Genomic DNA, 27,036 nt, shown 5'->3' with positions numbered 1-27,036 from the left:
TTCTCAGTCTTTTCTTATCTCCAGTCTCAGATTCAGCCACTTTAGCCTGAGTAGACTTATTCTGTTTATCCTTTTCTGAATCTTTGATGGTGTCTTTGTAGAGTTCTTCCTCGTTGAAAACCACATTTCTGCTTGTTTCACATTTCTCAACATCTGTTAACCACACTTTGTACCCTTTAACGCCGAAAGGATAACCCATAAACACCCCCTTAAGAGCTCTCGGTTGTGTCTTTTCCTGAACCTTATGCACATAAGCAGTGCACCCGAATCTTCTTAAATGAGATAGGTCTGGTTTCGAACCGCTCCACACTTCTTCTGGCAGTTTAAACTTTAGTACTGAATTAGGTGTTCTGTTTATAAGATACACCGCTGTTGAGGCAGCCTCAGCCCAAAAATCTTCTCCCAAACCTGTCTCTGAGAGCATACATCTTACTTTGTCCATGATTGTGCGATTCATTCTTTCTGATACCCCGTTTTGCTGTGGTGTGTAAGTGCAAGTCTTGTGCCTTATAATCCCTGACTCCTTGCATAACCTATCAAACTGAGCATTACAAAACTCAAGTCCATTATCAGTCCTTAGATACCTTATGTGTCGTTTAGTCTGAGCTTCAACCGTGTCTTTCCATTCTCTGAACCTCGTGAATGCCTGATCCTTTGATATCATGAAGTAGATCCACACTTTCTTACTGTAATCATCTATAAACGTGATGAAATACTTGCATCCAGCCAAACTTTCATAAGTAGATGGAGAACCCCACATATCATAGTGGATGTAGTCGAGTTTTCCTTTCGTAGTGTGCTTCGCAGTAGGAAAACTTTGCTTGTGTGATTTTCCAAGTACACAACTCTCACAGAAACCCAGTTTATCAACTTCCTTTCTCGATAGATATCCTTCCTTGACCAAAATGTCCATATTGTTTAGGCTCATGTCCCAGTCTGGAGTACCACATCTGTGTCATGTCAACAGCTTTCCTCGACACATTCACATCTCCACTAACTACTTTACCTTGTAAATAGTATAGGCCCCCTTCATACTTGCCTGTTAGAACATTTTTATCACCTTTGTAGAACCGTACCATGAACCCACTTCCTTCGTATCTGCAACCAGCCTTTTCCAACATGCCATATGAAATGAGGTTTCTACTCATGTTTGGTATGTATCTCACATCCTTTAATATGACTGTAGTTCCGTCAGGATTTAGGATACGAACCTTTCCTATTCCCTTTACTTCACTCTGAGTATCATTAGCCATAAGAACTTTGCCACCATCGAACTCTTCCCAGTCAAACAGTGCGTCCTTGTAAGGAGTGATATGGAATAAACATCCAGAATCCATCACTCATTCTCCCGCAGGACTCTGGGTGCTGACAGTGAGCACAATGGGTTGTTGGGGCTCACTGGCAAGATTAGCAACATCTGCATTCTTCCTATTAGTTTTATCTGGACATTCCCTCTTCCAATGACCTTCCTTTCCACATATGAAACACCCGCCTTTACCAACCTGAGTAGGAGCATTAGATGACCTCGGTTTTCCTCTACTCTTAGATCTTCCTTTCCACACTGGTTTGTTTCCTCCTCCTGATCTTCTGTTAGTCCTTCCTCTGGACTCAACATATAACCCTTCTGACTGTGATTTGCCTTTGTTCAGTAACCCCTTCTCATTCAGTTCTGCTTCTTTGGAGTACGCAGAAGTGGTGACCGCCGCTACTGTTAGAGTATCCTTACCACTACCATACTTCAGCGTGTGTACGAATGGTTCGTATGGTGAAGGTAGACTCGTCAGCAGTTGTATAGCCTGATCCTCGTCACTTATCTGAATGTTGAGACTTGCTAAGTCATCTACTAACTTCTGAAAACTGTCTAAGTTCTCTTCAATGCTCTTAGCTTCGTCCATCTTGAACCCAGCAAACCTTTGTTTTAGGAAGATTCTATTTGGTAGAGTTTTAGTTTGATAATCTCTTTCAAGAGCCTTCCAAATATCGAGTGTTGTTGCCTCCTTCATGACCTTTCTTAAGATAACGTCACTTAGACTCATCTTCAGTAAGTTCTTGACCTTCCTGTCCTTCTGATCCCACTTAGGATCAACCTTTCTTTACACAGCCTCCCCTTTATCATCAGTCTTGGATGACTCAGCCGAGTGATCCTCAAGGACTACTTCTAACTCTAGAAGTTCCAGTTGGCACATAACCTTATGTTTCCATAGACCAAAGTCTCCTTTCCCATCAAACTTGTCCACATCCAGTTTCCCCTGGATGTGTTCCACGCGCGTCACCATTAGCGCTTCACCAATCGTTGACGTATCCCTCTTTCTCGTTCAACGTAGATAGAACCTTGTAACCTCGAACCCGTGTTGCTCTGATACCACTTGTCAATGTTACTTAGTGAGTTAATGATAAATTCTGTTAGCTTAAGACACAAGAATTGATCACCGAGTTCCCGGCCTCTAGCACGGTACGTCTCGGGTGGGAACCCTCTCCCACAACACTTCACTAGTAGAGAAAGATTACACAACACAGAGATTGAATCCTTCTTGCACAAGTAGACTGCAAGATAGGAAACCCTCAAGTGTTCAACAACGTCAAATAGAGTATAAGCCTATAACCCTAGCCTCCAACAACACAATACGTAACACACACAACTCTACGTATTTATACTGTATACATTAGGTCATTTGCAACTAACCAACATATACTGGGTTTTGGGCTTATTCTATTTGACTTAACCATTGTGTTTCTTTATGCAGGCCCAAGGTGAGCCCACACACAGCTCAAGACCAAAGTTCACATCGACAAATAGCTATATTTTAAACATATATTAGGTGAGTAGCCATGATTTTGACATAATACAATGTTAGACATTTTGACTTTAAACAATCCAGTTTTGTTCATGTCCATAACAAGTTTGCAGTTGCAAATAAAAAAGTAGGTTATGTCGTGCTTTTAGTGACTTATTTACAATCATATATCGAAAAACATCACATATTTCAAATTTATTTATTACCTACAGTTTCGCATAATACAGTAAAATGAGGGAAACAATAGTAGATGTTTTAAGACTTTTTCTTGGGTTCACCCCCTAGGGTGAACCTTTAGGTTCACCAACCAATAGAAAGTTGTTATTTTAAATTTTGTATCTTTTAATTAAGGAAACAAAAATAACTTGCCAAATTATATTATGCTTTTAAAATAAATAAAAAAGATTAAATAAATAAAAATAACAATAGTTCTCAATAAAGATTATTTTAAAAAATATTTATTTATAAGATTTGGAGTTTAGTGTTTAAGATTTATAGTTTAGAATTTATCCAAATGTTTAATGTTTTTCCAAGGGTTAGGGTTTACCCAAGGATTTAGGGTTTAGGATTAGAGTTTAGGGTTTAGTATTTTGTTGACAACATGTTTAGTGTTTTTTCCAAGGGTTTATGGTTTACCCAAGGGTTTAGGGTTTATGATTAGAGTTTAGGGTTTAGTATTAGAGTTTAGGGTTTAGTATTAGAGTTTAGGGTTTAGTGTTTTGTTGACAACATTAATTTTTTTTAATTCGTTTTTATATACTATTTTATTTATTTTTAAATTTTATTTTGAAAAAATAATATAATTTGACAAATTATTTGTTTTCTTAATTAAAAAATACTAAATCTAAAATGACAAGTTTCTATTGGTTGGTGAATCTTTAGGTTCACCCTAGGGGGTGAACCCAAGAATAACTCATGTTTTAAAGTAGAAAATGTATTCAGAGAATGTAACATATGTTAATATATATGATGGACTAAAAGTTACAGAGTTACACTGATCATTGGAGCAGGGAGATAAACGGGTCATCCACAGAAATCAATCAAACCGGATAAAAGGGTTAATGTCGAAATCATTGGGGATCCTTACATAGTTACATGGGATGGGAAACATTTTCGGAAGATGTAGTTATAACCCATCAAACACGGACTTGGTTTGCCTGAAGAAACTTTCCTTAACTACGATCCTTGAGAAAATCCTCACTCGGCTCACATTACTTATGTTTCCTCTAACGACTTTTGTAAATCTAGTCTAGATACATGTTTTTATTTTTTAATCTGTCTCAGGTGCATATTTCTCACATGTCTGAGTTGAGTGGTTGAGTAGTGAATCAGGCGTGAATGGGCAGTGTCATTATCAACGTTCCTAAAACATGTAAAGACTTACTGATCTGAGATATCTCAAAACAGAGTGTGACAAAAAAGTGGAAAGTCTTTTCACAAAATAGGTTTGCTTCATTAAATATCTCTTATTAAAATACTTGCAACAGTTACTAATCTAATTCCTTAAAAAGAGCTCATTTCTTGTGAAGCTACTAGGACAAGTACTTGCCATTAACGACACTCACAGTAGCGTGTTCTATCGTCTCCCAAGGTTCTGTCATCAACAAAGATTCGATATGAACCGACACTCCCGTGAAAGAACCGGGTCGTCGTCCACCCTCTTCTTCCTCCTCCTCCTCAACCTTTCCATTTATAGGTACTCAACCCTTTCCTTTTTTAATCCTCACCCATCTCGAAAGTTTCAACCTTTCTTTGTTGGGTCGGTTCAGATTCCGATTCTAACTCGAATTTCAGTGTCTCGATTCACGCAAGGTCGAATGAACATGCGAGCTTTCCACCAAGAGGATGGAACTCATACGACTCCTTTTGCTGGACAATCTCTGAATCCGAGTTCTTACAGAGCGCTGAAACCATTTCAAAGCGTCTTCTTCCTCATGGGTATCAGGTAAATTAAGCTCCTTTGTGCTGATTACAATCTGAAAGTTTACTCCTTTTTAATGTTCGTGTGGATTTTGGATACAGTATGTTGTGGTGGATTACCTTTGGTACAGAAAGAAAGTAGAAGGAGCTTACGTGGACTCTCTTGGTTTCGACGTGATTGATGAGTGGGGAAGGATGCATCCCGATCCCGCTAGATGGCCTTCTTCTCAAGGCGGCAAAGGCTTCACACAAGTCGCTGAGAAAGTTCATAAGATGGGTTTGAAGTTTGGGATTCATGTTATGGGTGGGATTAGCACACAGGCTTATAACGCGAACACTCTCGTTATGGATAGTAGTGTTAAGGGAGGAGGTGCTTATGAAGAATCCGGTAGGCAGTGGAGGGCGAAAGATATTGGGATGAAGGAGAAGGCTTGTGTGTGGATGCCACATGGGTTCATGAGTGTGAATACTAAGTTAGGTGCTGGAAAAGCCTTCTTGAGGTCGCTTTATCGGCTATACGCTGAATGGGGAGTTGATTTCAGTAAGAGAAGCAGTACCATCTTTTACATAGCTTTCTTTGTTTGAATCTGAGTACCTTACTCTTTGTCTCTTTTCTTGGTGTTTTAGTAAAACATGACTGTGTGTTTGGGGATGACCTTAATATAGATGAGATAACTATTGTGTCTGAGGTACATAAACCGTTTCTAAAAATCTTATGGTTAGAGTTGAAGAAGGTACATAGATGTGAAAATTTGGTTTTTCTTTGGGCAGGTTCTGAAGGAGCTTGATCGGCCTGTTTTGTACTCAATATCTCCAGGGACGAGTGTGACACCTACAATGGCTAAAGAAGTTAGTCAATTGGTTAACATGTACAGAATAACAGGTGATGATTGGGACACATGGAGAGACGTTGTGGCACATTTCGATATCTCGAGGTCAAGCTTCTTGTTCATTTACTTAGACTTAGTGGCAATGATGTCATATAATCTGCTATTCTTACAGGGATCTATCTGCTTCTAGTATGATCGGTGCACGAGGGCTACAAGGAAAATCATGGCCTGATTTAGATATGTTACCTCTTGGATGGCTTACCGATCAAGGTTTGACTTCAAAATCATGAGACCTCAACTTTGAAGCTGGTTCCAAAATTCCAATTAACGTTGTAGTGTCCTAATGTTTGGTTAAGGTTCGAACTTTGGACCTCATCGAGCTTGTAATCTTACTATGGAAGAACAGAGGACACAGGTTATAACTCTAGTTTCACAGTCAATAGTTTACTAAATAATAAATTTTTCATTACATTTAGTTTTTTAAAAAGTATAAAATGATCATTTATAGTTTTCTATTTAGTTTAATTTTCTAATCCTATTTAGTTTTTTAAAAAGTATAAAATGATCATTTATAGTTTTCTATTTAGTTTAATTTTCTAATCCTAATTGTATTTGAACTAGTTTAATTGATAAATTAATTTCACTTTTCGAAATAATAGTTTTTATACTATTTTATTTTAGAATGCAAGAACAGAGGACACAGGTATATCTCTAGCTTCACAGTTCATAGTTTATTAGCATGTCTCTTAGGCTCTTTTTTGGTTTACTATGCAGATGACATTGTGGTCTATAGCAAAGTCCCCTCTCATGTTTGGAGGTGATGTGAGGAAGCTTGATGACACTACTTATAATCTCATCACAAACCCTACACTTCTGGAAATCAATTCTTATAGCTCTAACAACAAGGAGGTTTGAAGATATCATAACTCACTTCTCCATTTTTGAAACTATCAAACTCTGCTTGTTTGCCTTTTTTTACAGTTTACTTACATCACCGCGGCAAGGAACAATCCTCATCATCCAACAGTCAACAACTTTAAAACCAAACATGCATTTGCTCTGACTAGCTGCAAAGAACCGAAAGCCAACACATGGTCAGTTGTAGACAAGTCCAGTGGAAAAATCTGTTGGAATAGCGAGAAACCAGAGAAGCCCTTTTGCTTATACAACAGAAAAGCTCTTATATCTTAGTAATGACCTCTTTTCTTTCTTCCACTCGCTTTACATTTTTCATTAACACCACTTACCTGCTTCATGTTTGGTGCAGCAATGAGGAGATAGAACACAACCAGCTCTATCAAGGTAAGCTTCATTTACAAACAAATGATAAAGCAGAGTCTTGTTTAGGAGCTTCCTCGAGGCAAAAGCTCACTTCCAAAGAGTATAGCCGCGGCGCGTTATCACCTTGCAAACTAGACGCAAACCAGGTATATTACAAACGATTCTCTTTATCTCTCTCTCACTCTGTCTGACTTTGTTATCTTCAGATGTGGGAGCTTCACAGTAATGGAACACTAGAAAACAGTTATTCTGGTCTTTGCGCCGTGTTAAATCCAGTGAAAGGTTAGTAACTAAATCCACATTCTCCTTCTATAACCATTAACACTATTAACAATCTTCTGCAGCAGCAGCTGAAGCTAGCTCCAATGGTGTTCGTTCTTGGATTGCTACGGGAAGAAGAGGAGAAGTGTACGTCGCCTTTTTCAACTTAAACCCGGTGAAGACGACGGTATCAGCCAAGATATCAGACATTGCCAAGGCTCTTGAGAACAAGACGCATCTTGAAGGAGCTTCGTCGTGTAAGGGGCACGAGTTATGGAGCGGCAAAGATTTTGGACCGACGAAAGATTCGGTGACGATTCAAGTTGAATCTCATGGTCCTGCTCTGTTTGTTCTCCATTGTAGTAGCCATGCATGACTATATCAGATCAACAGGCTGCTCTTTTGCCTTCTACTTACGCTGTTTTTCATTATATAGTGTAATGTTCTATCTTTAGCCTAATGAAAACAGTTTTATGTAATAATCTATGCTTCAATAACACTGCTCACGACAATAATTAGCAAAGAATCTGCAATTGATTAATAAGGAAATTTATAAGAGATTATTTATAAGAGTTCAGTGGAGACGTGTGTCACAAGAAACTCCTGATTTTTGTTGTCTTTTATGTTCAGCGGAGACGTGTATCACAAGAAAATGTCAGGTTATATTTTAAGACTTTTGAATCCTCATTGTTATATTTTTGTTGCTTGATCAATGTTTCTCATCTATTTTGTTATGTATTTTTGCACACATTTGATTTGACAATAGCCCTAAAAGTTCAATTTGTATTGGAAAATGAAAATACATCTTCACAACAACAGCGTTCAGCGTAAACCAACGAAATAGTGCTTACACATACTTTCCTCTATACTTAGGTTTAGGATCTTTAAAGCTTTTGGTATCAGTATGAACCTGGCAAGAATCAGAAGGTTTAAACACAGAGGAATGAATATTACCTTCCTCTAACCACTTAAGATGATTCTCCCTAAACTCCAAATGCATTAAACGAGCAGCCTCTTCAACCTCTTCGCTATAAGGCTCCACTTTCACCATGGTCAGCAAAACCCTACTGTACCGAGAGCTCAGGATCTGTTCAGAGACAGCTACCAACTTGAAACACGGGTGCTCCGGAAACTTAACCTCACTGCCATTCTCATCTCTCAGAACAGGGAAGAAAAAGACGAGCCTGCCTTTCATCACCAGCATTCTCGCAGCAAGGTGAAGCAGATCATGAACGCACTCCACTAGACTATATGCGCCAGTGGATGGGATGTGATCTGATCTTTTGTCTTCAGGGACTGTGTATGGATCCACTGTCCCTCTAAGGATTTTCCTGCCACCTGATTTGCGTCCACCAGCTCGTACCCCGTATGGTGGATCACATATAATCGCATCAAATATCTGAACCAATGAATACACTAGCTTATGATCTAGACTAAAAACCACAGGTGATAATAATAAACGAAATGAGAGAGTGTATATTACCTCCTTAAGCCCGGAACGCCAAGGAGGAAGATTATTATCCATTCTAAGTAAAGCAACAGGCATAGGTAGTCCATACTGCTTGAAATTGCTCCAAACATTACAGTCTGGACCACGTCCATCACGCACTACTCTGATATCAATATCTGCACCCTAATACAACAACCCTCTTCCATCAGTTTCAGATTCCAATAAGCCGCAAAAAGGGTATCAAAAAGGGAGGTTACAAACCATTGTCATTGCACCAAAACGTGCAGCAGAGACAAGAATACTCCCTGTACCAACAAAAGGATCATACACAAGCTTTCCAGATGTAGCTTTCGCTTGATTAGCCATCAAGAAAGCCATCTCGGCGTCCATAGCGGTGGGGCCAAGGTAAGTTCGAGACTTGAGCTGAAAAGTAGGTAACAGCTTCCTATCGGCAAAACCAACCTCCCTCCCAAAGAAGATTCTTCTCTGGAGAATGGGTTGAAGTCCATTGTTCTCTTCAGACTCATCCATCTCTATTATAAAAAACTTGTGATCCGGCTTCTTCAAGTTAACCTTTCCCTGCAAATGATCAAACCACACCCAAAATGTTCATATAAAGAGAGACTAAAACAAGAAAATTTAACCACGCGTCTGTGGTCGGGTGGCACAAGACGTTCCGTGGATCACTAAGAGACCCGAGTTTGAATCCGCTTGGTGCATTCACATTCTCTCTCCAGGAAAGGTCAACTTTTTTTTTTAAAACAAGAAAGTTTCCTTATTTGGAAAGTGGAAACATACCTGGAATGGGATGTAAGTAAGTGAGTTGATTCTCTCCCTCTGCTCATCGAAAGTCAGAGCCTTTCCGAAAGTTTCGACGGAGATTCTAAAGGTGGAATCAGGAGCGAGAAACGGGAGCTTGCGAGAGTCAGGGAAGGTTTGAATGGAGTCTTTAAGCTCTTCGTAGGAAGAGCCTTGGCCCCAGAGCTCGTACATTCCTTTCACCAATATGCCTACACTAACCACCATTTCTTTGTGAAAAAGGAAAGAAACAAGGAAAGATAAAGAATCATATGATCTTACTTCGCTTGGCGATGTTTCGAGCGATTTCTTCGGAAGAAAGGTGGACGAAGTGGAATGGAGTATCGTTATGGTGATGTTCAGGGAGACGCCATTGGAGAAGAGACTCATCTTCTCCGAAGAGTTCGGCTAAAGCTTCGACCTCTGGCTTTCTGAAGTCTAGTAGCCTGTGGTAGAAGACACATAGAAACCACATCTCTTGTTCGAAACCCTAATTCTCTTCTTCACGAGACCTGAGAAGAAGAAGACGGAGAAGGAAACGGCGGCGAGTAAAAACTTCTCTTAAACCCCTCTTTAAAGGCCCATTAAAATCCTATTTAACAGAAGGCCCAATATATGCAAACGGATGAAAAGACGGAATTACCCCTAGGTATGTACGATAAGACTTGTTGAGTCGTTTTGCTTTCTCTCCGCTTTCGAGGAATTAGGGTTCTGGAGAAAAATCACGATCAGGATTTCATCTTCGCCGCTCTCTCTCACTGGTGTGATTTGTCGTTTCTTTTTAATTTGTTTTATCAAGTAATTGATTCTCTTGTATGTCTTTGTCTACCGATTGTGATTCGAGTTTTTTCTAATGAGTATATGTCGTTTGCGGATAGATTTTGATTGAAAATTAGCTTCGTAGATACATGACATAGGTGGTCATAACTGTGTGTATGATCCTGATGTCTTGTTACCATGGTAGAGAACAAGACCAGGTTTAATTTGCTGTTTGTTGTGTACTTAAGGATCTGCTGTCCTAAGTTTCTTTCTTTAGCTCCTTGTTAAAGGAACTTACAATGTAGCTTATTGGATCTTCTATGAAATCGTATTTTATTTTTCTTCAGACAAAAATTTAGGCAGTTGGTAGAAGATATGTCAGAAGAAGTGGAGTACCGGTGCTTCATTGGTGGGCTTGCGTGGGCAACGTCTGATCGTGGCCTCAGAGATGCCTTTGAGAAGTATGGTCACCTCACTGAGGCTAAGGTAATAATTAAACTCATGTATCTGAGACGTTAGAGCTGTCTTTAGTTAATTGTTTAGTTGCTTGCTTCTTTGAGTGGACTCTATGTTATCCACATTATTAGCCTTTCTCTTTGATGACAGGTGGTTTTTGACAAGTTTTCTGGGCGTTCACGTGGTTTTGGGTTCATCACATTTGATGAGAAGAAAGCTATGGATGAAGCCATTGCGGCGATGAATGGGGTGGATTTAGATGGGCGGACTATCACTGTTGATAAAGCTCAGCCACAGGGTGGTGGATCCGGCAGGGATCATGATGGTGACCGCAGTCGTGATCGTGATCGCGGGTATGACCGTGACCGTAGCCGTCCATCTGGTGGTGGGAGAGGTGGTTCAGGTGGTGGAGATTGCTTTAAATGTGGCAAGCCTGGACATTTTGCGAGGGAGTGTCCTGATGAATCCGGCAGAGGTGGTGGTGGGGGAAGGTACAGCTCGAGAGATGATAGGTACAGCTCTAGGGATGATAGGTACGGTGCAAAGGATGATAGGTACGGTGCAAAGGATGATAGGTATGGTGGAAAAGAAGATAGGTATGGTAGGGATCGGTATGGACCTGATCGCAGTGGGGAACGCTCTGGAGGAGGACGAAGCAGGGATGATGGCAGCCGTGGAGGTTCAGGAGGGGAGAGGCATGGCCGTGCTCCATACGATCGCCCCAGAGACTAGAATTCTTCTCCAGAGGGGTATGTATTCCTTTATTCAAACTTTTTGTTTAATCTGTGTTGGTCTTATGTTGAAGTCTCTTGACATCTTGTTGTGCAGTCAAACAAGTGGAAGGTTTCTGCTTTCAGCTCCTCATCAAGCGGGAAGTTAGATGGTCTGCTTTGTTGAATGTATTTGGATAGCTCGAGAAAGAAGATGTGTATCTGTTTTGGCACCTTAAACTCAAGAGTCGGCTAATGTCCTAAGTACTCTCCTTTTGATATGTTGATCCTTTGGAAACCTTGTGCTTAGTTGGTTTGAGATTGAGAGACACAAATGTGCTACTTTAAGCTTAATCGTAATGAATGAGTTGGTTACCCCCAACACCATATGGAAAAAAGCCAAAGGTACATTTGGTAAAATTCAATGTTGAATCTATGCCGGTAATTAATTCTAGTAAATGATGCAGGATCATCTGATACTTGAGTTTAGCCGGAGGTAAAAAAGACCGGTCTATAAAACTTGTGATTCAATTGGGAAGCAATGATACTTGGATTGAAAGAAGTTCCAATGATAAATTCTTCCATATTTAGTATTGTAGATGATTTAGAAGTATGTGAAAAAAAAATTATGGAGGACTTACATTTTTGTAGTGTGCTTCAATTAATTTTTCGACTTGGTGAAAGATTTTAATCGCAAGGAGCTAAGACTTTACTTATTCATTATTCTTTTTGAGATAAATACTCATATTTTTGTAGATTAAATATATTATATATATATATAATATTTTTGATTTTTGATTTAATGTTGTGAACGTAAATGTTTTGGCCTTTGAAGTAGTTGAAAGTCTTGAAAGTGAGTTCTGAGAACCTTTCCTCGCATAAGGTGTAGAAGGTGATTGTCTCAAAATTTGCAAGTTTAAATGGAGAACAAAATATAATTGGGTTATACCATGGGAGTTATAACTGAAACATTTGGAAGATGATTGTCCCAAAATTTCTTCATAGTTAGTTTTCTAGTGTCAGATTTATATTGATTTGAATAATTTTATTTTAAAATAGTTATTTCCAACTTCTTAGAACCTAAGCCGTCCGAAGTCTCTTGATGACTCATATTATGGATGATGTCAATGCATGTAGTGGCAAGTGGGACAAGTGGATGAGGATCGATAAAGTGATGATAGTTTGAAAGAATTTATACATATCAGATATTAGATCTCGGAAAGTAGTTCCTCCAGAGTAGGAACAACAAGAGCAAGAAGACGAGGCCAATGATACAATATTTGAAGAGTTAGCAGCAAGATACGAGAGCAAGAAGACGAGGCCAATGATAAAATATTTGAAGAGTTAACAGCAAGATACGAGGCCTCAGTTAATGTTCTCAACGGAAGATGCAGGGACTATGAGAGAAAAATTAGTGAGCTCACTGATATGGTTCTAGCTTTGCAGAAAAATCATTTAAATGGAAAATTTGGAACAATAAGAGAAAAATTGGTGAACTGACTAATATGGTACTAGCTTTGCAAAAAATTACCAGTGATTTCTCTCATACTGGATCTCCTTATGATGATGTGGATTGCAGTAGAGGGACCTGACTGGTAACCCACATCATCATAAAGAGATTTGGTTTAAAAGGGACCTGACTGGTAACCCACATCATCATAAAGAGATTTGGTTTAAAAGATCTGTTAACTTTCTTTGGAACTCTTTCTTTCTCTCTCAATTAAGATACAAACTCCATTTTTTATTTAGAGTTGATTACTCAGACAGACATTTTTTTCTTTTTTTAGCACCATTAGACACTTCCCACTTGAGGGACACTTACTACCTCTTCTCTCCATGTGTTTGTACACATATACCCTTTTGCTTTGGTTAAGTGTTGAAGAGATGAGTTAGTTTTAGTATTATTATATTATGTCCTTTTTGTGGAGACCAAACAAATCGACCAAGTTTTTTGAGAACATGTACGGAGTTGTTGTTCTTTTGAGGGGCTTGCAGATGTTTTTTTGGTTCATGATGAGGAAATTCGATGTTTTAGAGATTTTATTGGTTGTGGATGTGGTCAGTAAATTATATTTTCTTTTTCTTTACATTTTAACATCCATTTTGATATATATTATATAATTTGTAAATCAAATTTGTGGACACAAAAATCGTGGATAAGAAAAATGCTAACAAAAAAGAAATTAGAAATATGGACAAGCCGTGGACAAGAGAAAAAAAATACACATTTCAATCTTTACACTTATCAGTAGACAAGTGTTCACAATTGAGTCTAAGCAACTTGAGTAATTCAACAAGTGGAATGATGGAGAACTCATGACAAAACTTATTCACATTCTCAGAACCGAAAGAAAACATATTAATGCATAAAACAAATTGTGGATATGGATGATGTTCTTGTGGACAAGTTAAATGTGGACATATATGATAAAGAAAAAATGTAGACTCATGAATAACGAACATGTGGACTCGTGAGTAATTCAACATGTGGAATCAGATTTAACATCCACAACAAAACTAACTACTAGAAATTAATAAACAACACGAGTAATTCAACAAGTGGAATAATGAAGCTCTCTTGACAAAACTTTTCTACATTCTCAGATCTTTATCTAACCTTTAAATTTTTCCGCCATTCCAGTTTTTTTCTCTGCCGCAAGATCTACCAACAGCTTCACCGCTCTGGCAGTCACCGTTCTGTCTTTATTCTCCTAAAGCAGAAATAACTTGTAAAGTGTCTATAATCTCCCACAGAGTTCTTGTAAACCCAGGAAAACCCAGAAACTTTGAATTCGAATAAACTCAGTCAAAAATTCTAAAATTGGGAAGAAAAAAAACCCTAAAATTGTAAAGAGAAATCGCACGAGACTCGATTAAAAACCCCAAAAATTGAAATTTTATATAAGAAAGCAACAAAATTCGAAAAAAGAACCATAAGTTGCCCAAATGCTAACCTGATGAAGACTGTTTTCATATTTGTTAGATCTGGGTAGAAAACACAATTCCAGAAAAAGGGATGAAGAACCAGACCTCCTGCTGCGATTTGGGATGGGGTTGGTTCATCCAAATTTTTGGATTTCTTCTCTTTCTTCTTTGGCTTTGATTTAGTCTTGGTTCGTAAGCAAAGTATGGAAACGGTTTCTTTCGACAGATGATAAAAAAAAACTAGATTGGAAATTAGGGTTAGAAATTTGGGAAAGTGAAAATGAATCTGAGTTTTGGGATCGGAGTGGAGAGGAGAAATAATAGGTGTTTTGTGATTTCTCGACAAATTAAAAACTATATTTTTATTGTAATTGGTTAGTTCACTCTGGTTAGGATATGTTTAGTTAGTTCTATGGTTAGGGCATGAAAGACAATCTACACTCATAAAGTGTGTGACCAGCAAGAAGTGTTTTAATGTGTAACTAGATTTTGATCCGCGCGCCCGCGCGGGTTTCTCATTTCTTTATCTAACAGTTTAAGATTCTTAATGTTTTCAAATGTCTCTAAATAGTCTGGTTGTTACCGATATTTAGACAATAAAAATCATATACTACATAGCTCATTTGTCATTTGATAAATTATGGTTATCACAAGTATTTTTTAATGGGCATGTTTTGAAAAATATATACTGGGCTAGATTTAATAAGTCTATAGATTTGATTAGATGGCCCAATATTCCAACCAATTGTTTGACTTAATATAGGCTGATATTCATTGCTATTTGATGGGCAAGTATGTTTTATCAGCTTTCACTGCAATGTCTAGTGTTGAAGATAAAGTCAAATGTTTTTTTTCAGAAAAAAATTCAGATGGCTACACAGAAGTCATCTCTGGCAGGCCCCGATAATGAAAAATGTTTTCATCTTTTATTTTATCTCTCTCTCTCTTCAATGTATTTGTAAGTGCTGAATCACCATAAATTATATATGATTATTAGCTTATATCCTTGTGTTTCACGAAACTTTGGGTGAATTTTTGGCAGCCGTAAGTTAGTGCAGAAACATATCTCCATCTTCTTCTCTTGCATCAATGTGATGTCTTGCTAAAACTATTCTTTTGCCAAAATCTTGCTCAAAATAGATTGTGTTGCTGCAAGTTCACGAGATATCATCCATTTTTATTTTATAATCTTGTTTATCATTTAATTTTATGATCTTGTTTATCATTAGATTTGGATATGTTCGAATTTTTGTGTGTTTGACTAAATCACAACTCTGCAACATCAAAAAGCAATGCTTTTATTCAACAATAAAAATAAATTTTGAGTGTTCGAGTGGTCCTTGAAGTCTTTTTGTTATCAAATAAACTTGAGATCCCAGAAAGCAAATTCTGTTACTAAATGGTTTTTTTGTGGTTAATAACCTGGACTGTTTTGTTTCTGTTAAATTGCTAACTTGACACTTACTGCAACAAAAAGAAGCAGCTTTAGAACACAAACAATGAACGCTTATGTTTTTATATCCGTTACATCATGAATTCTATTGTTTCTTATAGACTTATACATACACAACCACAACTAATACGTGAAACAAAATATGAGCTTTGAACCAATCAATACTTCAATCATTCAGATCAACTAACAGATAAAGTACTGGACTTTGAAAAGAAAATCAAAGCTCTTACCAGACCCGTGAACAAAAATAACCCATATAGCCTAACAAACTATCTGTATTCAGAAAAATATGAGAAATAAAAGGCTGAAAGAAAGAAAAGAAAGAACGATATACAAATAAACTAAAATTGTTTGGTACTCTTGATGAATTGATTCTGTCCCGACTTCAGATGGTGACTTGATCCTGGGATAACATTTTTATCAGGGCAATCGAATAAGCAGTCTCCATCTTTATCGTCCCCACAAGTATCCATCTCAGTTTGATAACCAAAGAAAGGAATTGGTAAGAAAATAAAAAAGAAATCAACTTTGGTTAAACCAATAAGTGTTAAAATTTAGAGAGACTCACCGTCACAGAGTAGGTTGCCCATGCGCAGGAAGATATCATATGAAATACAGAGGAAGTCACGGATATTCGGTTTGTTAATTTTCCTCCCAATCGAGACAATGTTTCCCAGATTATAAAATTTTGTCTATGAAACTGAGAGTACAGAAAACCAACTTCCAGATTCAAAACCCTAATTAGATTTTTTGTAATAGAAATTGTAAGCTGAATCGATCTCCATATGGTTGCTCTTCATGTTCAGTGGTCAGGATTTTTGGGTTAAGGTTAGGAAGACGACGAAGGCTTTGTGAAGAATCTTATTTAACCAATAAGTTTGATTTAATGATTAGGATAACGTGTGTTAAAATGAGTAAAACGGTTGTGTTTAAAGGCAGTGGCATAGATTGGTAATTATTAAAGAAAACTTAGGGTTATTTCTTTTTTGTATTTCAGTTTTAATAGATTAGATTCATACTCCATCTGTTTTTAAATAATATATGTTTTGAGATTTTCACACTTTTAATAAAACATATTAAAATTTACTTATTAGTGCATAGTTTTTTGTTATTTTATATTTCCTATATTTCTAAACCAATAAAATTTCAAGAAATGCAATTAATATTTTTGAGATTCACAATTATTCATAATTAGTTGACAAAAATTACATTGAAAATATGAAAAATACATCTTTTTGAAACAAAAAAAATTCCTAAAACATACATCTTTAAAAAACAGAGGGACTAAATCATAATGTGTCTGAGAAAGTAATTTTTTTATGATAAAATCACATTTATTTGGAACTCTCTCTCTCTCTCTCTCTGTATTTAGTAAGTTGTTGATTTTTTTGAAAAAATAGGAAATATTCAGCTCATCGTGTAATCGATCAATGATAGCTAAGTCCAACCAACTTCCTTTGTTCATGATTTTTTTTTCAAAAAATGGAAAGTCCCCTTTAACCGCGGTAATCAAAATGTAGAAATAAATTATCAATCCAAATTCGAAAACTAGAAACACAAAACCAACTAGCTCAAAAGGTTCTTTGATCAAAGAAACATGTGGCGTATGTGATCCTAAGATTGTTTATAGTAGTTAAGTCCCTCCATTCCTTTTTTTTTTTGTAACACCTGAAGTTAAGTCCCTCCATTCGATTTGTCACATCTTCCTATTTCTCTATCTTTTCTCGTATACTACGACTTATAGACGCAATATAGATTGTACATATATACATATATACATATTAATATCTTTTGTGGCCACTGCTGCTCATCTTTTTTTCTGTTTTCAATAGAAAGATAATGACGTCAAAGTCTATGAAAAAAAAAATTCTCAGAGATAAGCTTCATTCTAAAGCTTTTATTTTACTTTTCCATTTTAGAAAAATCAGAAAATCACATCCTACTACATCGTTTATGCACTTCCAGTTCTCGCAGACTAAGGTGTATGTATGATAATTAAGCTAATAATTCTTGTTTAAGGCTAATGAGTAAAGACCACACGACTTAAATGTTGCACCAACAGAAATGTGATTAGACGAAAAAGTTCTAGAATGACTAGGTTAAAATTAATACAGACTCGGCCAATATATGTGTTAGTATTAGTTAACTCCTCCATTCGATTTTCTCACTTCTTCTCATTTCTCGTATCTTTTCTCATCTACTACAATGTAGACACAATATATTATGTAGACACAGTATATATTATACATACATATAAAATCACATTTTATTTGAAACTCTCGCTATGTATTTATTAGTAATACATGGGAGTTTTTGAATTTTTTAAAATAGGAAATTCTCATTTCTCAGCTCATAGCTGTAATCGATTAATGAACCACCAGCTAAAGTTCAACCAACGCTCCTTTGTTTTTTTCAAAAAATCGAAATTCCCTTTATAACCGCGTAGGATTCTTAGTGCAAGCATAATTAAAATGTAGAAATAAATTGTAAATCCAAATTCAAAAAAAAAAGAAACACATAGCCAACTAGCACAAAGGATTTTTGATCTATGTATTTATTTGTAATATATGAGCGTTGTTGAATTTCGAAAAATAGGAAATACTAACTCATAGTTGCAATCGATCAATGCACCACCAGCTAACTCCAACCAACGTTCCTAATTTGTTCATGTTCTTTTCAAAAAATGGAAAGGCTACTTATAACCGCTTAGGATTCTGCATAATAAAATTGTAGAAACAAATTAAAATCCAAAATCAGGAAATAGAAAATAGAAACACAAAACGATCAAGCAAAAAAAACAAATAGCACAAAAGGTTTTTGATCTGTTGATAAGAAACACGTGGCATGGTCTTAACATCTTAACTTGGAGAGCACTCTTATTGTATATAGTCATTAACCATAATCTTACATGTGAATGTGGATCAAATAAATTCTCTTTTCCTTTTGATAAAGCAGGATGATGTGACACGATCGACCTTGCACACACGCAACTGAAGTGTAGTATAAATTAACTTCACAAGAGGGTTCTACCTTCATTATTGATCCATTTCCATCTCTTTCTCTCTCGTCCGCTCAAACTTTTCAAATATGAGTGATAATAACATGACGTCTTTGATGCGCTTGCCAAACGATTCTCCTCTTCCCGATGTAATAGCACTCTGCTGGCGCTCTGACATTATATCCCTTTCTAAGACAAACCGCCGTTTGAGAGCTATTGTTAGAGAGGCGATGATCACTATGCGTAGGAAGCAGCTAGGCCTGCTCGAGCACTGGTTCTTCATTTTTGTAAATCTCAGCGAGTGGTGCGCCTATGATCCCTATAACAGGGCGTGGCATAATGTTCCACTGATGCCAGAGTTACCATGTAATTGGATACTTTCCGATCGCCAGATTATGTGCGTAGGATCGGAGCTTCTAACTTGTGCCGAATCTCCTGTTGATACCATGTACAAGTTCCAGGCTCTCACCGGCAGATGGAGCTTAGTTGCGGGGATGACTACGCAGCCAGCTTATGGTCACGCCTGGGCAGTTCACGAAGACAAGATCTTCGCAGCCGGAGGTTATGACGCGGACAAAAAATCCTTGCCTTCAGCTCACATTTATGACTCGGAGACTGGCCTGTGGAGTCAGATTCCTCCCATGACTCATGCTCGGATTTGTTGTAAAGGTTACTCCAACTTGTTCCTCTTGCTTTTAAAATTTTACATATCTAGTCTAAATAATCGCTAAACTGAATCAACAAGTATATAATTTTGTCGTTTACTAAACTAGGAGGTCTTGTAATTATTATTTTTTAATTATATCAGGTGGAGTACTTATATCTTATGCCTTTCTTATAACCTTGCATACTTTTGTGTTATACTGCATGCGTGATTGAAATATTCTATTGCTTTACATATCTTGAATTTTTAAACTCAAAATCTGCTTTGTATTTTTGTTTTGTTAGGCGCTTTCATCAACGGGAAATTTTACGTTGTTGGAGGCAAACTAAGTTATTATGACACGCTGCAAACGACCATAGCTGAGGTCTATGACCCTAACTCCAAAACCTGGTCTATGATCCAGGACTTCTTAACAGAAGAAATGGCAACTAATTCATATGCCATTACCGTTGTCAACAAGGAGATGTACCATGCTAACCCTAGTAGTTGTGGTAAAGTTCACAAGTATATCCCAAGCAATGGTGAATGGATTTACATCAGGCGCTTTCCCTGGGAGCCTTTACTAAAGTCAGAGGCCTATCACATGGCTGCTTATAGGCCAGTAAGGGACCAGCCCTTTGAGCACCTGGTCCTCATGCTGTGGCGACAGGAGAAGTCTGAGCATAAGATGTACGTTGAGAAATGAGAAAAGTCGAATGGAGGGAGTTAACTAATAGTCTAATACTATATATTGGCGGAGTCTGTATCTTTAACCTATTCATTCTAGTACTTCTTCGTCTATTCACCTTTCTGTTGGTGCCACTTTTATGAGGTGCGGTCGTTACTCGTTAGCCTTAAATAATAATTACTAGCTTAAGCATCATATATGTACCTTAGTATTCGAGAATTTGAAATGCATAAACTATGTAGTAGGAAGAGATTGGACTTAATTTTGGTTATCGTTCGGTTAAGTTAACCGATTATAATTTAAGCTCCGGTTGGTATGACCAACTCCTGAACATGTGTATATATATATGAAGAGGGAATTTTTATGAATATGGGCTGATAACTTCGTTTGGGGCAAGATCAAACTCGTGAAGATAATAAGCAAAATCTTTCATTGTATAGAGTTTTCAAGTTATCTCTTAGAAAAATAATGTTGCACTCGATGTAATACTGTTTTGTTAGAATAAAATTTTACATTCATTCAAAAAAAAAATTATTTATTTTCTTAAAATAGTTTAGATTATCTTTTTTGAGGTAACTGAGAGTTATCATCAGACATGAGAATAAACATTTAAAGCGCGCAGCAGCAACATATATAGTTCAATAAATATAACTTAGAAAAGCACTTTGACGAATCCCTTAACTTCTACTCTTATAGGTCCTTCGTACCACTTCAATAACCAATTACTCCTGCCAGACGCTGAGAAAATCTCCCAAAATCCCTAGACTCTGACGTTAGAAGTTTCCAGTTCAACATTGGTTCTGGAGCAGAGGCATAAACATCAACGTACATCTTCAGTTCGGACTTCTCCAGTCGCCACAGCATGAGGACCAGGTGCTCAAAGGGCTGGTCCCTTACTGGCCTATAAGCAGCCATGTGATAGGCCTGTGACTTTGGTAAAGACTCCCAAGGAAAGCATCCCATGAAAAGCCATTCACCACTCCTTGGGCTATACTTGTGAACAATACCAAATTCACCACTACTAGGGTTAGCATGGTACATCTCCTTGTTGACGACGGTAATGGCATATGAATTAGTTGCCATTTCTTCTGTTAAAAAGTCCTGGATCATAGACCAGGTTTTGGAGATAGGGTCATAGACCTCAGCTATTGGCGTTTGCAGCTCGTCATAATAACTTAGTTTGCCTCCGACAACGTAAAATTTCCCGTCGATGAAAGCGCCTAACAGAACAAAATACAAAGCAGATTTTGAGTTTAAAAATTCAAGATATGTAAAGTAATAGAATATTTCAATCACGCATGCAGTATAACACAAAAGTATGCAAGGTTATAAGAAAGAGGCAAAAGATATACGTACTCCCCCCTGATATAATTAAAAGTAATAATTTCAAGACCTCCTAGTTTAGTAAACGACAAAACTATATACTTGTTGATTCAGTTTAGCGATTATTTAAACTAAATATATAAAATTTAAAAAGCAAGAGGAACAAGTTGGGGTAACCTTTACAACACATCCGAGCATGAGTCATGGGAGGAATCGGATTCCACAGGCCAGTCTCCGAGTCATAAACGTGGGCAGAAGGCAAGGATTTTTTGTCCGCGTCACAACCTCCGGCTGCGAAGATCTTGTCTTCGTGAACTGCCCAGGCGTGACCATAAGCTGGCTGCGTAGTCATCCCCGCCACTAAGCTCCATTTGCCGGTGAGAGCCTGGAACTTGTGCATGGTATCGACAGGAGATTCGGCACAAGTTAGAAGCTCCGATCCTACGCACATAATCTCGCGAGCGGGCAACCCTCCAGGGGGACGTAACAAATACGGTAACTCTGGCATCAGTGAACATTATGCCACGCCCTGTTATAGGGATCATAGGCGCACCACACACCGTCCTTTACAAATATGAAGAACCAGTGCTCGAGCAGGCCTAGCCGTTTCCTACGCATAGTGATCATCGCCTCTCTAACAATAGCTCTCAAACGGCGGTTTGTCACAGAAAGGGATGAAATGTCAGAGCGCCAGCAGAGTGATATTACATCGGGAAGAGGAGAATCGTTTGGCAAGCGCATCAAAGACGTCATGATATTATCACTCATATTAGAAAAGTTTGAGCGGACGAGAGAGACAGAGAGAGAAAGAGATGGAAATGGATCAATAATGAAGGTAAAACCCTCTTGTGAAGTTAATTAAATTTATACACTTTAGTTGCGTGTGTGCAAGATCGATCGTGTCACATCATCCTGCTTTATCAAATGACAAATCCTATTTTGGGATCAAAGAAAGTTATCTTTTATTGATGAATAAACTCGGTTTATATGCCAAGTTAACTAAAGATACAATTGGAAATTATAAAATCCAACATGGAATAGGAAAAACATACTAAGCTTTATCTAAAACTATTTTGTATAATTTTTAAGTTATCTAGAATCATATTCCAATACCCCTTCCTCCCTCCTTCAAGTTGCAGGATGAATATTATTCATGCCTAACTTGAGAAGAAATGTATCAAACTTTTTGCGTCCAAATGCTTTAGTAAAATGTATGCAAGCTGATCTCGAGAGGAAACATATGTCGTTTATTTAGGAAAATCATATTCTAATATCCCCTCCTCAAGTTGGAGCATGAATATTATTGATGTCTAACTTGAAAAGAAATGCATCAAATTCTTTGCATCCCAATGCTTTAGTAAAAATGTCTTCAAGCTGATCTCGAGAGGAAACATATGTTGTTTGGATGACTCCCTTAGTGATTTCTTGACGAACAAACTTGCATATAATACCCATATATTTTGTCTTCTCATGTAACACCGAATTCACACTGATGTGTAAAGCAGACGTATTATCACAGCATATCGTCATTGGAAGAGAATGAGCAATGCCAAGTTCGCAGAAAACGTCTTGTATCCAAATAAGCTCTTGTGTTGCAACGAGAGATGCTTTCAGGGAGTGAATTTAGATTGTTGGCTGTCACATTAAGGATCCTAAGGTTAAGCAACACTTCTATAGAATCATGAAGAGTTTCAAGAGAGTTTGAAGATACATCAAGCTCTTCTAGCTATTTAACCATTAAAATTCATTTGTCACGTCACTGTTTAACCAAAAATAAAGAAAATATGTAATAAAGAAACTATTGAGGAAATTTTGAGAACCAAAGTGAAAAAAATATATAAAAATAATAGTTTCTTATGTTACAAACTTGCCAAAGACCGTAAGCAACTTAATGATGATTTCTTCACAAGAAGTCACCCAAAAATTATTTTTTAAAAAAAACTAGAGAAAACTTAGATTTGGTGATAAAAATGTGATTCTCCAGGTTTCTTATCTCCACCATCACCAGATCCTCCTCCAAATCCAACAGTCAGAGACACCCCAGAAACAAGATTAGTAACCATGGAGGTTCCCCATGAGACCCACCCTGATCCATCTCCATGTCGCTCAGCCTCAACACCGATCCTCTGTTGCTCCTCCCCCATTATCATGTCCCATCTCTTCCTCATAAACTCTCTAACCGCTTCAGCTCCTTGTTTAGCCACTTCTTGAGACGGGATCTCGAGCGGGTTATGGTCCAAGTTCAGTTTCTGTAGCTTCTTTAGCATATAAAACGAATCCGGTATCGCTTGGATTTGGTTGTTGCTTAGATCAAGCTCCCTCAGGTTGATTAAATCGGTGATTGCGTCGGGGACACGCATCAAGTTGTTGAAGTTGCTGCTTAGGTTTAGAACCTCGAGCTTCTTTAGTCTCCCCATGGAACTTGGAAGCCCATGGATCTCGTTCATGTGCGCGTCAAGATACTTTAAGGAACGCATTTCACTTATGGAACCTGGAAAGTAACGGAGTTTGTTCAGATGGATCAATAACCTCTCAAGATTCTGTAATCCGTATCCGATGTTTGTAGGTAATGAAGTCAAGTTGTTGTAACTTGCATCTAACTCAACCAGTGACCTAAATATAAATTCCCAAAAAAACGTCAGGACAAAAGTAGAAATTATTATTCAGACACTAACAAGAAAAGACAAGAACTAAACCTGCAATGTGCTATGCTTTCAGGGAGTGAAGTTAGATTGTTGGCACTCACATTAAGGACCCTAAGGTTAAGCAACATGCCTATAGAATCAGGCAGAGATTCAAGAGAGTTTGAAGATACATCAAGCTCTTCTAGCTTCTTCATTTTCGAGATTGCATCAGGTATAAACTGTAAAAACGTTTTAAAAACAGTTTCAGAACACAACTAATGAAACTGCACTGAAAGTACTAGTCAAGTTCTTGAAATTCCCAAAAACCTGATTGCTCTAAACATTATGCAAATCAGAAGCATTCTTGCTCAAATTATTTATTTAAAAAAATTAAATGTCAAATAGTTTTAGATTTTTATTTTTACCGTCAAGTTATTGCCAGAGATATTCAAGGAAACTAAGCCAACAATTTTGCAAATAGCTTCAGGGAGAAACTTAAGTTCTTGGCCGGAGAGATCAACCCTCTCAAGAACTTGGCCGGCCTCCGCCGCCTTGAGCACCTTAACAACCTCCTCGTTCATTTCTTCGCGGCTTCTCAACAGAGACTCCACCTCCGTGGCATAAACCCTTGAAAGCTTCTCTTCCAAGTCACTCAGCTCCTTCTCGTAGCTATCATACACCTCCTCCAACCGCACAGCCCCCGCGTAAATCTCAGCCTCCTTGGCCGCTTCCTCCGGCGAGAGAGAGTCCATCTGAAGGATCTCAGCGATCTTGGAGCGAGCGGAGGAAACAGCTAACGGGTCTGGTCGTGGTCCGACAGAGGCCAAGACGGTTAGCGTCTGCGTGATGGTGGTGGGGATGGACTGAGTCAACGGGGACATGATCTGTGGGTCGGAGAGAAGTGGAAAAGAAGGGGCGAGGGTTTGTTGTACGGCCGTGGACGGCGGCGCGTGGTGGTTGGAATCATATTGGTGGAGGACGTAAGAGAGTAAGGGGAACTTGTCAAGATCGTGCTCCATGGTAATTTTGTGATATTCGTCCCAACTAATCGAATATCAGAGAGGTTTAAGTAAAGAGAATTTATAAAAACACGTTAGATGTAATCAAATGTTGAACAAGTCAGTCATGTTGAGTTTGATGTTGCCATGTCTGTGATCAGAATTTAGTTGAAACGTGAAGAAGTTGACCAAAGAACTAAATATGATTCCATGATGATAAAGTCAAGCAGCCATCTTTTTAGAATAAACAACTCAAGATTGATCCGGTCCACCTTGTGTTTGATTCAATTTAATTTTGGCTTATTCAATCATCTGGTTAAATTATACCGGTTAATCTACGGTCTAATTTTGGCTTATGCAATGCTGATGATTAGAAACTTATTTCTTTAGACGTTTTGAAGATGATCGAGTGACATTGGGTTTGGGCTTTGAAGCAGCCACAAATAGACACATCTTAACGGAAATAGATGAATATTGGACTCAAAGAAGCTATAATTTTTTTTAACTATAAAGAAGCTACAACATTGAGAGTAAAAATAAAGCTTATGATTGCTTTGAGTGACATTACTAGATCATTCAAATAAGCAATCAAAAGAGGGACTTCTCTATCATGTTTTAGAGAGAGAGAGAGAATCATTCCCTTCTTTTTGTTGTTTGTTTAGTTCTGATTCAATGGTATCTCTAGTTCTGCTTTTGTTGTTTAGTTTTTTTTTTTTGGTTTTATATTTAGCTTTAATCAATTTTATCTGATTTGTATTTCGTTACGCGGATCCTTTTTCCAGCTTAGTTCGAGTTTAGTTTTCTAAGCTTTACCTCTCTCTCTTGTGATGTTTTTTTTTAATTTATATTGGAAATTTTTAAAAGTTAGGCGTTTCTTTATGTATTTTCTTTTTAGTTTTATTTAAGTTGGGTGTATATAAATGCAAAGCTAAATGAAACAGACCTCCAAAAAATTATAATTATTTATATATGAACATAATTGTTTGAAAATTTACTAAAATTCTTACTAACTTTTTAATAATGGATTACTCTCAGTAAAATTTTATGTTTTAAAATTAAGGTGGATCTTAATTAAATCTTTTGGGATGGGGGGTAAATAGACTTAACGATTTCTTGTTTTAAAATGTTCTAACAAATATCTTGTTTATGAGTTGTTGAGGCTTGAGTGGTTTTTCTGGACAAAAGAAGCTGGTGAATCTGAAGAAGAAATGCTTACAGAAGGAGAAATTGAAGCTCTAATGGTACTGGAGAGTAGCCTCGATGGTAGTGGAAAACACCCGCGGAGGAAGTCACTGGCATATAATGCACACACAACTCCAGCTCTATAGTTGCCAATAACCTGATTTGTGTTATACATCCTAATTTTTGTTCCCACTCCCTAATAATACGACGATCACCACCGAATTTAATTATCACTGTGCTTACCGCTTGAAATATCTATAAGTTCAACAAAAACTCACGTCCCTGTTATGTCATCATTACACTCCATCCAAAGTTCAGATCTCAATCTTGTTTTTTGGATACAAAATCGTACTTGGTGTCTGATCATCCCCCACTCAACTATTATCATTTTCCGTTCCTTAAAAAACACTTCTGTACTTCTCCACACCAGCTGTATTTCGGGACCCATTCTAATTTAAATCGAATTTTATCATCACCTCTTCTTTTTTTATCCCCAACATTCTTAATATATTTATTGTTGTTTTTTGTCTTTCAGCTCAATTTCTCAATGTTTATCCCCCAATTTCATCTACCAAAAACAATATATATATATATATATATATATATCTTATTATAGAGTAAACAAAGAAAACTAAAATATTGAGCACATACCATAACCGAGAAAACTGATTACGCCTTTAGGTTAAAAGTGTATAAAATTACCTGCAGATGACACTAGAGAGATTAATGGGGGTTAGTTCAACACAAAATGAATATACCAAATAAACATGAAAAAAATGAATGAAACCATTTTATACAAGAACGGCAAGAGATTAACGGAAAGAGACGACAGATGTAATGACGTCCGCTAAACGGTGACGGTGCAACATAACAGATAAGGCAGGGGTAGACACGTGAACAGAACGGTTTCGAGACTCACTAATTCCACCAAGAGCGGATAAC

The 27,036-nt window shown here is 37.5% G+C and overlaps 6 protein-coding genes and 1 long non-coding RNA gene across 12 annotated transcripts; 3 read left to right on the top strand and 4 right to left on the bottom strand.

Moving 5' to 3' along the window:
- Positions 1 to 4,042: 4,042 nt before the first annotated feature.
- On the top strand, positions 4,043 to 7,650 carry LOC108838051 (uncharacterized). Of its 2 annotated transcripts, XM_056987715.1 has the most exons (13): positions 4,043 to 4,240; positions 4,325 to 4,491; positions 4,590 to 4,740; positions 4,818 to 5,256; positions 5,343 to 5,404; positions 5,487 to 5,650; positions 5,718 to 5,815; positions 5,902 to 5,960; positions 6,320 to 6,454; positions 6,527 to 6,735; positions 6,813 to 6,972; positions 7,033 to 7,108; positions 7,171 to 7,650. In XM_056987715.1, exons 2-13 carry the CDS (start codon positions 4,412 to 4,414, stop codon positions 7,461 to 7,463), a joined length of 1,926 nt encoding a protein of 641 aa, XP_056843695.1. In that variant the 5' UTR covers positions 4,043 to 4,240; positions 4,325 to 4,411; the 3' UTR covers positions 7,464 to 7,650. The 2 variants fall into 2 exon arrangements, with proteins under 2 accessions (XP_056843695.1, XP_056843696.1); XM_056987716.1 differs by lacking the exon at positions 4,043 to 4,240 and having other exon boundaries at positions 4,320 to 4,491; positions 7,174 to 7,650.
- Positions 7,651 to 7,850: 200 nt separating this feature from the next.
- LOC108806922 (uncharacterized) lies at positions 7,851 to 9,892 on the bottom strand. The gene is made up of 5 exons (XM_018579135.2): positions 9,618 to 9,892; positions 9,336 to 9,547; positions 8,799 to 9,116; positions 8,571 to 8,720; positions 7,851 to 8,486 (listed from the first exon to the last, which is right to left on the bottom strand). The coding sequence occupies exons 1-5, from the start codon at positions 9,808 to 9,810 to the stop codon at positions 7,935 to 7,937; spliced, it is 1,425 nt and encodes a 474-aa protein (XP_018434637.1). The 5' UTR covers positions 9,811 to 9,892; the 3' UTR covers positions 7,851 to 7,934.
- Positions 9,893 to 9,956: 64 nt separating this feature from the next.
- LOC108805812 (glycine-rich RNA-binding protein RZ1A) lies at positions 9,957 to 11,642 on the top strand. The gene is made up of 4 exons (XM_056987717.1): positions 9,957 to 10,096; positions 10,442 to 10,580; positions 10,701 to 11,299; positions 11,379 to 11,642. The coding sequence occupies exons 2-3, from the start codon at positions 10,470 to 10,472 to the stop codon at positions 11,280 to 11,282; spliced, it is 693 nt and encodes a 230-aa protein (XP_056843697.1). The 5' UTR covers positions 9,957 to 10,096; positions 10,442 to 10,469; the 3' UTR covers positions 11,283 to 11,299; positions 11,379 to 11,642.
- A 4,141-nt stretch (positions 11,643 to 15,783) lies between these two features.
- LOC108809463 (uncharacterized) lies at positions 15,784 to 16,524 on the bottom strand. The gene is made up of 2 exons (XR_001942840.2): positions 16,207 to 16,524; positions 15,784 to 16,111 (listed from the first exon to the last, which is right to left on the bottom strand). It is a non-coding gene; the product is annotated as an uncharacterized LOC108809463 (long non-coding RNA).
- Positions 16,525 to 18,689: 2,165 nt separating this feature from the next.
- LOC108810954 (F-box/kelch-repeat protein SKIP11-like) lies at positions 18,690 to 20,192 on the top strand. Its single transcript, XM_018583023.2, has 2 exons — positions 18,690 to 19,305; positions 19,585 to 20,192. Exons 1-2 carry the CDS (start codon positions 18,726 to 18,728, stop codon positions 19,983 to 19,985), a joined length of 981 nt encoding a protein of 326 aa, XP_018438525.1. The 5' UTR covers positions 18,690 to 18,725; the 3' UTR covers positions 19,986 to 20,192.
- A 309-nt stretch (positions 20,193 to 20,501) lies between these two features.
- Positions 20,502 to 22,138, bottom strand: LOC108808969 (F-box/kelch-repeat protein At1g74510). The gene is made up of 2 exons (XM_018581078.2): positions 21,468 to 22,138; positions 20,502 to 21,187 (listed from the first exon to the last, which is right to left on the bottom strand). The coding sequence occupies exons 1-2, from the start codon at positions 21,796 to 21,798 to the stop codon at positions 20,679 to 20,681; spliced, it is 840 nt and encodes a 279-aa protein (XP_018436580.2). The 5' UTR covers positions 21,799 to 22,138; the 3' UTR covers positions 20,502 to 20,678.
- Positions 22,139 to 23,073: 935 nt separating this feature from the next.
- LOC108805774 (plant intracellular Ras-group-related LRR protein 2) lies at positions 23,074 to 27,027 on the bottom strand. Of its 5 annotated transcripts, XM_056989317.1 has the most exons (6): positions 26,882 to 27,019; positions 26,746 to 26,796; positions 26,129 to 26,290; positions 24,340 to 24,958; positions 23,987 to 24,153; positions 23,074 to 23,903 (listed from the first exon to the last, which is right to left on the bottom strand). In XM_056989317.1, the coding sequence occupies exons 3-6, from the start codon at positions 26,209 to 26,211 to the stop codon at positions 23,243 to 23,245; spliced, it is 1,530 nt and encodes a 509-aa protein (XP_056845297.1). In that variant the 5' UTR covers positions 26,212 to 26,290; positions 26,746 to 26,796; positions 26,882 to 27,019; the 3' UTR covers positions 23,074 to 23,242. The 5 variants fall into 5 exon arrangements, with proteins under 5 accessions (XP_056845297.1, XP_018433215.1, XP_018433214.1 ...); XM_018577713.2 differs by lacking the exon at positions 26,129 to 26,290 and having other exon boundaries at positions 26,892 to 27,027; XM_018577712.2 differs by lacking the exon at positions 26,129 to 26,290.
- Positions 27,028 to 27,036: the final 9 nt, after the last annotated feature.

This window comes from Raphanus sativus, chromosome 6 (assembly GCF_000801105.2).
Source record: "Raphanus sativus cultivar WK10039 chromosome 6, ASM80110v3, whole genome shotgun sequence".
In the NCBI taxonomy this organism is placed as follows: Eukaryota; Viridiplantae; Streptophyta; class Magnoliopsida; order Brassicales; family Brassicaceae; genus Raphanus; species Raphanus sativus.
The sequence above is the reverse complement of the archived record's forward strand: the minus strand, read 5'-3'. Positions and strand labels throughout refer to the sequence as shown.

Excerpts from the sequence above, each read along its gene's own strand:
- LOC108838051 (XM_056987715.1), top strand. The coding sequence starts at position 4,412 with ATGAACCGACACTCCCGTGAAAGAACCGGGTCGTCGTCCACCCTCTTC. Across the intron at positions 5,961-6,319 it reads TGGAAGAACAGAGGACACAG|ATGACATTGTGGTCTATAGC; the intron begins GTTATAACTCTA and ends TTTACTATGCAG. Across the intron at positions 7,109-7,170 it reads CGTGTTAAATCCAGTGAAAG|CAGCAGCTGAAGCTAGCTCC; the intron begins GTTAGTAACTAA and ends AATCTTCTGCAG.
- LOC108810954 (XM_018583023.2), top strand. The coding sequence starts at position 18,726 with ATGAGTGATAATAACATGACGTCTTTGATGCGCTTGCCAAACGATTCT. Across the intron at positions 19,306-19,584 it reads TGCTCGGATTTGTTGTAAAG|GCGCTTTCATCAACGGGAAA; the intron begins GTTACTCCAACT and ends TTGTTTTGTTAG.
- LOC108808969 (XM_018581078.2), bottom strand. The coding sequence starts at position 21,798 with ATGCCAGAGTTACCGTATTTGTTACGTCCCCCTGGAGGGTTGCCCGCT. Across the intron at positions 21,188-21,467 it reads TGCTCGGATGTGTTGTAAAG|GCGCTTTCATCGACGGGAAA; the intron begins GTTACCCCAACT and ends TTGTTCTGTTAG.
- LOC108805812 (XM_056987717.1), top strand. The coding sequence starts at position 10,470 with ATGTCAGAAGAAGTGGAGTACCGGTGCTTCATTGGTGGGCTTGCGTGG. Across the intron at positions 10,581-10,700 it reads GTCACCTCACTGAGGCTAAG|GTGGTTTTTGACAAGTTTTC; the intron begins GTAATAATTAAA and ends CTTTGATGACAG.
- LOC108805774 (XM_056989317.1), bottom strand. The coding sequence starts at position 26,211 with ATGCCAGTGACTTCCTCCGCGGGTGTTTTCCACTACCATCGAGGCTAC. Across the intron at positions 24,959-26,128 it reads GAGCTTCAATTTCTCCTTCT|TTGGGACGAATATCACAAAA; the intron begins GTAAGCATTTCT and ends ATATTCGATTAG. Across the intron at positions 23,904-23,986 it reads GAAAGCATAGCACATTGCAG|GTCACTGGTTGAGTTAGATG; the intron begins GTTTAGTTCTTG and ends ATTTATATTTAG.
- LOC108806922 (XM_018579135.2), bottom strand. The coding sequence starts at position 9,810 with ATGTGGTTTCTATGTGTCTTCTACCACAGGCTACTAGACTTCAGAAAG. Across the intron at positions 8,721-8,798 it reads GTTTTGGTGCAATGACAATG|GGTGCAGATATTGATATCAG; the intron begins GTTTGTAACCTC and ends TTGTTGTATTAG. Across the intron at positions 8,487-8,570 it reads GGCGTTCCGGGCTTAAGGAG|ATATTTGATGCGATTATATG; the intron begins GTAATATACACT and ends TCATTGGTTCAG.